Below are 12,416 nucleotides of genomic sequence, written 5' to 3'. Positions count from 1 at the left end.
GACAGTGTGAGCTGGGTTACTGGTGTCGTTTCCTGGTTGCTGCGTGGGGTCTGCGAGACAGCGAGACACCGCAAAACTCAGCCTGAACTCGGCCTGAGCACACACACACACTCACAGCCTGGCTCAGTAGGGCTGTACCCGAATATCCGAATATCCGAATATTCGGTCGTTGGCCCACTATTCGGTTTTCAATTTCGTTATTCAGATATTCTTTTTTTTTGGGAACCGCGCAACACTGCGGCTGCCAAATTGAATTAATTGAAATCTCCAATATCAACGTAAGAGCTTGTGCCTCTTCGGGGGGTGCTAACACTTAACCATAGACGTTATCGTTTACTTTCTCCGTCTTTATATGTAGATATTACTTTTCTCCATTAATCTCCGCTCCTTTTGTCCGTCACGGTGTTTCCATAGCAACAACAACTTCCTGTCAACAGCGCTAACTCTCCTTCAAAATAAAAGCATGTCTATACAAAATAGGAAGCCAAGCCAAATTACACTTAAGACATATATACAACTGCAACGAAAGTAACAAACACAATGCAATATCCTTTTCAATTTCGAAGAACATGAATTGGGTTATATACATTAACAAATAACTATAAAACAACAATACTGTAGAATAACAAAATGAATGCCTTGAATAAACCGAAATACACGTGTTGAAGCGCAAATATCCGAATAGTCGCTGCTGATTACTACCGAATATCCGGAGCCCGAAAAATGGTATTCGGGACAGCCCTAGTGCTCAGGCTGAGTTCAGGCTGAGAAATCCGCGGAGCTGCGGCTGAGAAAAGATAAGGCGTGTGTGTGAGGAGCATCACGGATTGGTCCATTTGGATCTGGGTATCGTTACGTCACTATACTCAGGAAGAAGAAAATTGAAAAAGAAAAATCTCCAACGAGGCGTTCTGGGGCAGCATAGACGGGTCTTTTCTGTGTTAGAGTTGTACTCGCTACAGGGTGTACTTTGAGGGTTTGTGACTCTGCAGACCGTTTACATGCAGAAAAAGTTACATAACCCACAAGGGGACGGGTAATAACCGGAAAAGCATGTCATGGGACCTTTAAATGGACTTGGGTTGATACTTGTGTGACTTAATAAAGTAATGAAAACTCTTTTTCTTGTATCCGCCTGATATTACTTCAGCTCAGGTATATTATTTGTTCTTTTGTCCTGAAAGTCTTTGCTTTGCCACCAATCAAGCTGCTGTTATCAAGTTGAAAATGCCATGAAGGTCACAAACATATCGAGCAAAACCTTTACTTCCCAGCAGACACCACAGTCCTTCTCAACAATAATAAAAAGCCTCAAGTATGTTGTGCGTCCTGTATTTAACTGTTGACTTCTAATTTACAACAAAATCATTTATTTTGTAATTAAAGATAGAAAATGTAAGTTTGTGCAGTTTATTGTGATAATTTAAGGTGTCAGGTGGAGGCATCTAAAGGAAGTAAACAAAATGTCAAGCAATTGCAAACCAATATTAATAAAAAGGTAGTTCTCAATGTATTCCCCAGGATACATTTCTTAAGGTTTCTTAATATAAAAGCACATGAAAGTCGTCGTGCTTCAAGCTCTAATATCATCACAATAATTGGACATTTCCTCAGGTTGGCCTTTTAGCAACAAGGAACAATGGGTGAATAAAATGATCCATAAAATCTATTAGTCTCCAAGCAGCAGGGTTTCATCTGAAACACTGAGTCACAATTTGTTAATACACTCTTCATCTAATTTGATTGCTTCAATAAGCTTTGCAAGAGGGGCACAAAGTGTGGCCTTTTAAGAGTTGCTATTGCACAACCATGAAAAGACATTTGAAGAGCTTCTGTAACAAAAAAAAAGGAGTTTTAAATAACAAACCATAATGAAGTGCGGGTAATTACCAGTGTTACTCAGCTGCTGCAGTCTTGATGTCTCATCTTTATCAATGGTGCTTGTAATTGCGAAAGGTACAGCACATTACGTCACCTTTAAGTTATTCTCTAATGTCATTCTCTTGTGGGTTATTTTTGGCTACTCCTGCATTTGCAAAGTGTTATTACTCACTGAGTTAAGATCTGGGAACAGTGCAACGTCAATACAAATTATTCAGGTTAAGAAAAACCAACAGTTTTCACAATCATACAGATTTTCTCACTAAGTCTGACACATTGCTTTTATTGTCACTACTTTCTCACGGCAGCATTAACAGGGATCATCTTAGTAAATGCAACGTTATTATTATAAGAGAAAACAAAACCGATTGGTTAAGTTAACAGACTCACTGCTCAGTTCAACCTTGACCTTATTATAACTTGGGCATGCGCATTATTGAATACATTTTGGGTGTACTCAATTTCAATTAAACTTGCAAAAACAGGTGATACTTTTGCTTGATTTTGAAACTCCGTGATTCAGATGTATAGTAATGACATTGTATAAACAAATAGCAGCAATTAACAATGTGAAGTAATACTTTTGCTGGATGAATTAAATCAACTTATTATACAGATTTGTAACTTTATACATCATGAAAAGCAAAACATTGCAAAAGAAACCTGTCTTTATACAGGGAAATAGGTGTAAGTGTATTCATAGGTAGGGAAAATATGTTTCTCCAGGTATTACAATTAATTAAACAAATAGTTTAACAATTGATACACAGAGGTGGTTCATGGAACGTAGAGAACATTTGTTCACATTGTAAAAAAATACCAACCTGGCTGTGTAAGTCAACTAAAGGAAACATGAGTAACAATGACAGAGACAAGAGAATAAATAAATAGTTAAAAAAATATAGGGTTTATTTTTCGGATGTACATTAAAATATAAAAAATATAATAAAGAAAGTAAGATCAACAGCATTTCGAATCATAAATCTAAATCTAAAATTATAAAAGTAGGGTAGACATGTGGATATTATCCGGCTGAACAAAACGTGATCTGTCTCTTCAATTTGTGTCAACCAAAATCCTATGGAGAAATTGCATTGGTTTTTGTCGAAGAAACCGGAAGTGGTAAAATGCTAACTTACTTCCGGGTTTTAGGACGCGTCACTGTGGCACTCTATAGAAGATGTGTCATGTAAAGACTTCATAACATGCATTTACAAAGAAACACATCTGTCTCCATCTCTTTGGAGCATTACATTACTCATGGCATACAAATTGCCTCCCACATCCTGTAATAATCCCATGCATTAAAAGGTGACCACAACATTGATTTTCTCTGGTCTGTTAATGTTAGTAGTGCTTACATGTTGCTAAATATTATGGTTATTTTTCTCCTCCTTCCCCTCGGTTTCCTCCTGTTGCTCAAAGAAGATAAGATGAAGGAAACTGTTTGAAATAAAAAGTAAGGTCTGAGTATGAGACAACATCCTCTCATCAGACAGGATTGTATTTAATGTGTATTCTGACTAAATTCTAAATAACTAAGTTACTGTTCCATATCTTCTTCGGGGAACATGACTAATAAGTTCATTATGTGAAAGTAAGTAAACAAAAACAGCTTCTAAGAAATGACCTTCAGAACAGACAACTGAGGTCCAACACTACTCATCCGGGTTGAGTTTGTGCATGAGATGTTAACGCACTGTTTAAAGAGTCCCCTCACTTTTTGCCGAAATTGCTGTCCTACAATGACGTAGAGGATGGGGTTGAGAACACTGTTGAAGAAGGCGAGGTACATGAAGACATGGCCGCAGATGTTAAGGGCGTACTCAAGGCTACACCCTGTCAGGACTTCCGCTTTTTGCAGCAAAAGTAATATCTTTGTCACGTGGAATGGCATCCAGCAGATCATAAACGCCAGGAGGACCGCCAGCACCAGAGTGGTGGCCTTTTGCTCCTTCTTCTGGCTGTTTAACCCCTCAAATATCCGGTTGTTCAGAGCTTGAAGAATATCTATAGTACAGTAGACGATGATGAAAAAGGGGATGATGAAGCCGAATGTAAACTGCATCACATCAAACACAGCCCTTTCAGTGAGATTTCGGAAAGCCAAATAGCATATATTAAATTGCATTTGAGGGAAATATTTCACTTCCCTGAAGACAAGTGTGGGGCCACTTAGGAGCAAGCCGAAACCCCACACCAGCACACAGCCCAGTTTGGCATATTTTGGCCTAGATATTCCTTTATGGGACAGAGGGTCCGCCAGTGCCATGCGACGATCTATGCTTATCAAAACGAGGAAGTAGATGCTAGAGTAGACGTTCATGCTGATGCTAAAGTTGACCAGTCGACACAGGTGATGAGAAAAGGGCCAGTTGAATTGGTTGGCTGCATTCACAGCCCAGAAGGGCAGACAGGACGTCAGGATCAGGTCAGCAGCAGCTATGTTGCTTAAGTAGATCTCAGCCACGGTACAGGACTTCTTATGAAGACAGAAAACCCCGAGGACAAACACATTCAACACAATTCCCAGCACAGCGACGAGCAGGATATACACCGGCAGCACAGAGATGTGCCAAAAATGTGGTTTGTCACTATCACACTGACTCCCATTCATGTTGTTTTGCTCCCCATTTATAGCCGTAGTGTTGAAGTTAGCGAGGATGCTGTGGAAGTAAGAGGAAGGCAAACAAAATGTTTAAACAAACAAAAATACAAGGTAACTTCAACATTTGCTTTGAGTTAATGCTTGAATACACAGTTACACTGAACAATGGTTGTATTCCAAGTTTAATGCAGGGGCCAGACTAGTTTATGATGAATAATGTGACAAAATAATAATAAGGATGTTATACATGTATGTTTATGTATAAGCAAAACAAAAAGTTATGAAATGTTTTTATGAATAACTTTTATTACAGGCTTTTTATTTCTCTCCCCACGACAACTTGATAGGCTGTTATCCGGTTATAACTTTTGTGAATATGCAATTAATTCTGTGGAATTTTCTAGCATATCTTGAATTTAAGTAAACATGCTCTGGCAGGTTCACCCTGATCTTCAAAATGAATTTGGCTCTCACAGTACCAAGTACCATGATTTTAATACAGTAGTTGAATAAATGTCCAAACCTGCCACCACTAATTTACTATTTTAAATGTTTTCAATATAAATGCATCAAGAGTAATTCTAAAATGCATCAACATAGTACACACCTCACCATCATCTAACATCTAACACTCATCTAACAACATGTTGACTACACTGTAGCTATGTACAAATGACAATAAAAGCCTTGATCCTTGAACCTTATGTATAACCCATGCTAACATTCAAACTACAGTCAATCGTGGTAAAACATTAAGAAAGTAATATGCAAACCACATGAATGTCAATGCCTACCTTGTGGATGGAAGAGCCATTCTTCTTCTTGTGCAGATGCACCGTTTCAATACTTTGTTTCACTGAGGTCTGCCTCTGACACGCTCTCCGAAAGAGAAAGGCAAGCAATGGAAAATGATGTCAGGCAGACTCCTTAATGTTTGCACGCTGTTGAGACCCCGCCTTCATATTCAAACCTTTATTTATCCAGATTGTCCCTTGAGATCATAGATCTCTTTTTCAAGGGAGACCTGCAGCAATTAGGTTCCACATGAAACATAAAACAACATAAAACAATAGAGGATATCATACAACATATTTACAAGCTACATTTACATACTTATCCAACACACTCTCACTCCCTAAACGTCCAGGAGCGACGCTTGGTCAGGGTCCCGTGGCGTGCAGTTGGGACGCGCCGAGGCTCCTTCAGCTTCATAAACGGACGCAAAGAGCTTTCAACTGATTGCAATGTATTCCCATCGGCGGCGGTATTTGATGCTCATGGAAGCACGGCATTCGTTTATGTCGGCGGCTGTTTAAAGGCAATGTGAGCGTCCATTCCCATTGGATAACGGAGGATTTTACACCCGGAAGTAACTATTCTCCTTACTGTCGATTGATTTTACAGTGATATCTGCACTACTCATCAACTCAAAAACACCAGATTATCCTTGTTAATTACACAACATTGATTGGTTTAAATTGTGTGCAATGCTTTTGTATTTTTTCGGAGTTTAGGATGGCAGAAGACACTACACTACCCAGAATCCTCAGCTATCGTTTGGGACTACACCAGTGGCGGCTGGTGGAAAATATTTTAGGTGGGGCTGTGGAAATGGTGATCAAACAATACTAGGGGGGTCCGGGGGGATGCTCCCCCGGTAATGTTTTTTGAGAAAAGACCCCCTAAATTATGACTTCTGGTGATGTTAGGGGGGGGGGGGGAAGGACAATTTTAGGCTTAAAAATATGAGAAGACTGATCAATACCTCCATAACTTCAGTGTGGTTAGCTATGAATCTTCCAAAACTTCCAAACACCTTGTCCTGGACATAGTTTCTACAGCATAACCTGTGCAACAGTACAGTAGGCCCACACAAACTGCAGAACACCGGGGCTTTGGGAACACTCAAAATTACTTAAAATGATTTAATTCCCATTTAACCTGTTAAGGGGCTTTTTTCCCCCGTTTTTTTTCTCACGAAACTGTGTCTCAGGGCTTCTTAAAATGTAATAAACTATTCATATGTCCTACTCAGAGGAAACGCAGCTAACTGATGATATGAACCATGTTTACCGAAACAAAACACAAGTCTCACAAGAAGCGTCTAAATGAGCTCTGAGCGAAAAAATGCTAACGCACTCTAGGTATAAATAAATCGATATACTTATCGGATATGCACAAACAAGCTTATGCTAACAAGCTGAGATTCCACAGATTCTAGAAATATAAGTATCATCACTGAGCGATCAGAACTCGCGACAGGAGAAGCAAATACAGACATCACACGACGTAGCTTTAGGTAGCAAAACAGAGATATGCTCACCTTTTGCAGAATAACAATTCTGATCAAAAACGAGAAAAACGCAGTTGAAGGTTAATCCATAGGTTAATCCAATGTGTCTGTCACTTTAAAAAAATGATTGATGATCCATAATTCCATTTTTATGTCAAAAACGGAGTTTTCATTAGCTGCTAATGGTAGCTTCCTGTTTTGTCTCCTTGGATACGAGTCCAAACAACTCACAGACTGCATCGGGCGCTGACGTAGGAGCCCTGTGACCATCAGATTTGACGACGCTGATTGGCTGAAATTATGTTTCGGCGGCATAGTTTAAAGATAGCAACAGTTGGCTTCTGCTGCACTTGCTGCACAATCGTCTGGGCGCTGTGCTAGCGCCCAGACGAGAGATACACGGGCAAGGCCAGGCAGGAAACATGTGACTTATCAGTAACTTTAGACATCGTAACACAATTTTAAACGAGATTTTATTGTAGATTATACATTTGACTGATACCAATTATATAATATTTACCTTGTTTATTAAAAATAAAAATAAAAAATATATTTTTTAAATATATATATATATATATATATATATTTTTTTTTAATATGGGCCGGCCGCCACTGATAATAATTATAAAACCACAACATTAATTAAACTTCTTATAATTAAAAAGTTGTTCCAACATGAGCCACAGGTAGCAGCAGACGCCTTTGTACACCTGTGGCTCCTTTCTTTCCATTAAATTATTATTATTGGTTTGATTCTCATATTTTAGTAATAGGATTCGGCTCGGGTACATTTTACTCTCATTATGTTAAACTATATTCTTAACAGAGATGGGGTCGTTAATAAAAAAAGGTAATATATTACACTACTTCATTACTCTCTACATAAAGTAACTCGTTACTTTACTCGTTACTTTACTCGCAGGGCCGGCCCGCCCTTCCCTACAGGCAGATCACGCAGACTGCTAAAGTTTAAAATGTATCTGTATTTTGCGCAGTATATCTCTGAACGATGCGATGGTGATTCCACTGTGCAAATGGGCAACATTACCTCTACTATGAAGGATGCTACAAGCCTGTCCATCTCTGCTTTGGTTACCGGTCCTCCAAATTCAAATTTTTGCTGCTTCGGAGTCGGCGGCGGCGCACTCACAACATCCTCACTCTGGGTTCGGGGGTCCTTAGCTATTAGCTTCACCTTAGCATGTGTTCTTTGCAGGTGTTTGTTGAGGTTTGACGTGGTGTTTACAGCAGTGGATAACAGCTTCTGGCCTGGGGCCTCATTTATAAAGGGATATACGCTCAAAAAATGGCGTACGCCAGTTTCTACGCAATGTTTGCGATTTATAAAATACTAACTTGACGGGAAAATGTGCGGTCCTCCGCGCAAACTCTAACCCATGCGTACGCACTAAGCACAACAACGGGAGAGACGAGAAACTGCAACACCGTTGGCAGAAGGAAGAATGGAGAGAAATATGTGGAAATAAATAAAATGTTACCTCTCATTTATCATATGAAGAATTCATTTTCAAACATTGATTAAAGCCAATCTTAAAATGATTAAACAAACGCCTGTTTGAGACTCCTCAGTGCACACAAAAACATAACTTGGAGAAATAAATAAATACAGATATGTTATTTAAAACAAATTACGTCTAAACTGACGCCGTTTTGCATTTCTATAGGTTGTAGATACGAGCATGGTTTTATATACTATCACGTTTAATCGTGTTTTATGCCGTTTGCCAAGACTTGATAAGTCGCTCGTAAAACACAGGAGGTATGGAAACTAAGAACACCATGTGTGGTAAATTGTACAGCTAATATAACACAACACATTAGTTGTATTTCCTTTAACTGGTGGATTATGGATATATAGTTGCTGATCGACAGCTGGAACACAAACCACCAAATACAACAAAATTATTCAGATCCAGTCGTCATGACTCCACTCCGGAGGGATTCCCCGATCATTTCTTACAGTTTCTCATCAAGGGGGTGTCTCCTGTCCCCGGGACAAACACACTGCCTGAGGAAGGTTATGTGTATTTTTTTTGTCATTAACTTTTTTCGGACCACTTATTTATTTATTTTGGTGACGATCCGACCTCCATGCTGCTACTCTGGTTCAAACTGCATCCACCAAACAATATGATTTATCTCGACCTCCCCAAAATAACCAAAATCTGACACGGTGTGAGATGTCTTTTTTAGCTGTTCGGTCGTAATTTCCTGCGATCTTCTTCATGCAGTCAGTCAAAATGAATGAATGAATGGGCGTTTCTTTGACTATTTATAGGCAAATATGGGCGTTACGTGAAGCCCGCAAAAGCTGCGCCGCATTTCGAGTCGATTGTGATTTATAAAGGGAAACAGGCGTAGGAAGTGCCGGTACGCACTTCCCTCGCCGGTACGCAATGTTTTGTGAATCGGAAAATGTCGGAAAATTTCTGTACCTATTTTTTTGCTTTGTACTACGTAAGCAACCTTCTCACGTCAATCCTACGCAAGGCGTTATAAATGAGGCCCCTGGACACAACTTTTGCACCTCACCGTCACATTCCTGTCTATTCTTCGGACGAACTCAAAATAATGGGCATACCTCCACCCCTCGAAAGTTATCGCTGACTCAGCCATGTTTATGCAGCACGCGCAGATTACGTACATATAAACCTGCGGCGGAAACCCCTCTTGTCTGTCAGTGTGATTATGACTGATTTTATAAAAGTAACACGTTACACTACTCCGTTACCGACAAAAGTAATATTATTACACACCCAACTCTGATTCTTAATGCAGCGTTACCGTGGCAACAGTCCCAGTGTACATTTTTTGCAAACATAAATGTTATCAGCCTTTAAATGGATGTTATCAGTTGTAACCACCACCATTACTATGTTTCAGACGGCCCAAACGGTACCTTAGAAAGTTTGGAAACTCAAAGGGTTGCAGTTTTGAACATGTGGTAAATGTTGTGAATTGAAACTAAAGTTCTGATTTGGTTTCTTATTTCCATGCAGTAATTTGTAGCAGTGGTGTTAATGACTTGGCTGAGGGCAAGGCCCATAGGATGCACTTCCTTTTGTGGTGTTGGATCAGGGATTTCATGTTGAAAAATGTGGATACCAACAGTAATCCGTCTGTGAAACACTGGGCTGCTGGGTCCAGGGCAAGTAGTGTGGTGTCGATCAAAGGCTGGTCTGCAGGATGGGAGTTGCATTGTGACATTGTCTGCTTTGTGATTGTTTGGAGTGGATGTTTGTGTGAGCGCATGGCCTGGCACTTGTGTTTGGGATTTTTTGGGGATCTACTTTTCCATGAAACCAGGCTGATACCGAATGTGTATGAAATGTAGTATATTTATGTACTTGTCAAATGTATATACTGGTATTTTTGGTGAGGTCTCGTTGGCCTTGCATCATGTTGCATTATGACTTGGTTCTATACAGACGCTAAAAATAAATTAGTCTTTTGATTCTAAATCTGAACTGGTGGTATTTGGAGTCTGGTCTGTTTCTGTCAGTAGGTTACTTCTTTCTCAGGCTCCGGCAGATGTTTTTTCGGAGAGTTGAGGGGTGTGGGGTTGGGTCGGAGGCAAGCACGGGCTTTTTGGGCCTGTAGAAATTGTGGGACCATTAGTTCTCCTCTCAAAGGAAATGACCCTTTGACCCCGTCTTAAAAAGCAGCAGAGAGACAAAGCACAGCCCGCCAAGACAAACAAACATCCAGAAATAGTTTGCATTATTCCTGCATGTAAAGAATGCATGTTTTCTGCTGACTCTGTGAGTGTTGGGCCGTTAACCCCCTCAAGGTTTCTGTGTGAACAAAAGACTTAAACACAAACACATACAAGTGAACGGGAATGCATCATACCCACGGCCAGTGTTCTGGTAAATGAATTTGTCTAGTGTTCTCACACATGGGAATTTACTCAAGCTTTCCCAGTCATCAGAAATGCAGTTCTGAGAAAATCATTAAAAAAAGCATTATTGTTTACACGACTGAGAAGGACCTCCGAGCTGCGCTGATAACTGAGCGCAGCAGCACAGCTGCAGACACACTATCAGCTCTCAGAGCTCTGCTCGACCTCCAACAGAGACGTGCCCCATGTTCTCTCCAGGAAAATATGTGATGGTCCTCCAGATACAGATAATAGTGCAATCATCTACCTTTGGGTTGGGTTAGTTGTTTGTTAGTTTCAATCTCCTGCTTAGATTATAATTCAATCCAAATATAACTGTTGTTAAGAAGTTAAAAAAATGGGCTTTACATAAGATGTAAGATACAGATAAAAGACAGAAATAGGAACACTATAAACATATCGTATGCCTTTTTTACAATTAATACTGTGGATAATGTGAACATATTAGTAAACATTTCTATTTTAAACTAGTTTGTAAAGATGAGTTTTATTGTTCTTAATGTTACCAAGTAGCACATTCTCAAAACTACTCTTCCTGAGGCTGAACTAAAAGCAGCATCACTCTGTATTTCAGTCCAAGACCAAGAAAGTAAACAGTGACTGTCAGTAGAGCACAGATATCTGATAAAAGGTGAAGGTTAAGCTAATGATGTTGTTCTTAAAGAGTGATTTCTTTCTCCAAAAGAGTTATATTTAAATCCGTTTTCCTCCTCATCTCACGGACTAGTTTAATCAGTCAATCCTCTCTAACTACCGTTGCTCTAAAACGGTGAATAGACTGTTTTGAGAGTAACAAACCCATGCAAAATGACCTATCAGAATGTAATTCATACAGTCTGAAAACTGTTGGATAGTAGAAGAGCTGCATAATAAAATGAGTTTATACTTATTCAAGTTAGCATAAGGTTAACCTGGAACTTTGGTGAAGGAATAAAGTGCGTAGTCCAAAGAAGAAGTGTCGTATCTCCTGTACATAATCCACTTTAAATGATGAGATATTAGATATTATGAACCATGACTTATCTTATGATTTATTTTGAGTTCTGTCCAAAGGAAATTACTCGTAGAACTGTAAATCGAGTGTTATTAATAGAACATTTAATTATGCTTATTATAGTCATCTATCAATGTACATTTAAATATAAATGCTTGAACATATCATCCAGCCCTATCTGTAGATCTATGTCAGATTGAAATCCAGCTGTAGTTTGTAAAGCTGAGCAAACATTCTTGTATAATTTTGGAATAAACTCTTTCAGTGGGTATGTAAACTGCAGAGGTGGGACCAAGTCATTGTTTTGCAAGTCCGAGTCAAGTCTCAAGTCTTTGCGCTCAAGTCCGAGTCAAGTCTCAAGTCTTTGTGCTCAAGTTCAAGTCAAGTCCAAGTCCTAAACTTTGACAAAACGAGTCTTAAACAAGTCATTATGTGCTTTTCACCAAATGTAATGACACCCATCAACAGAATAATACTTAATAATTAAACTGCTCTTTATTAGTCACATTAATACTGTAATAATCTATTTTCTCTCTGCTGGTAAAGTAACGTGTTTTCTTCTATTGTAAGAGGGATCAGTAAGGTAATGCTACCGTGACGGTTTGATTCAGAAGGAGTTTAATTGATAAGATCCCTGATGTTGAGGTAACCAGAATGTTTATTTCCACTGTGTACAACATGTTATAAGGGACCCACAACCTATCTTTATGCAAGGGAT

At 39.3% G+C, this 12,416-nt stretch overlaps 1 protein-coding gene across 1 annotated transcript; it reads right to left on the bottom strand.

Annotated features, from left to right (window-relative positions):
• Window positions 1-3,010: 3,010 nt before the first annotated feature.
• LOC117496036 (B2 bradykinin receptor-like) lies at window positions 3,011-5,364 on the bottom strand. Its single transcript, XM_034147710.1, has 2 exons — window positions 5,284-5,364; window positions 3,011-4,547 (listed from the first exon to the last, which is right to left on the bottom strand). Exons 1-2 carry the CDS (start codon window positions 5,301-5,303, stop codon window positions 3,500-3,502), a joined length of 1,068 nt encoding a protein of 355 aa, XP_034003601.1. The 5' UTR covers window positions 5,304-5,364; the 3' UTR covers window positions 3,011-3,499.
• Between the last annotated feature and the right edge of the window lie 7,052 nt (window positions 5,365-12,416).

Source organism: Trematomus bernacchii, unplaced genomic scaffold (assembly GCF_902827165.1).
Source record: "Trematomus bernacchii unplaced genomic scaffold, fTreBer1.1, whole genome shotgun sequence".
In the NCBI taxonomy this organism is placed as follows: domain Eukaryota; kingdom Metazoa; phylum Chordata; class Actinopteri; order Perciformes; family Nototheniidae; genus Trematomus; species Trematomus bernacchii.
Note: the sequence above shows the minus strand (reverse complement) of the source record. Positions and strands in the feature narration are given on the sequence as shown.

Bases quoted from the DNA above. Each gene is read 5' to 3' on its own strand.
- LOC117496036 (XM_034147710.1), bottom strand. From the start codon at position 5,303: ATGGCTCTTCCATCCACAAG. The intron at 4,548-5,283 runs GTAGGCATTGAC...TTACTTCCACAG, and splicing joins ATGGCTCTTCCATCCACAAG to CATCCTCGCTAACTTCAACA.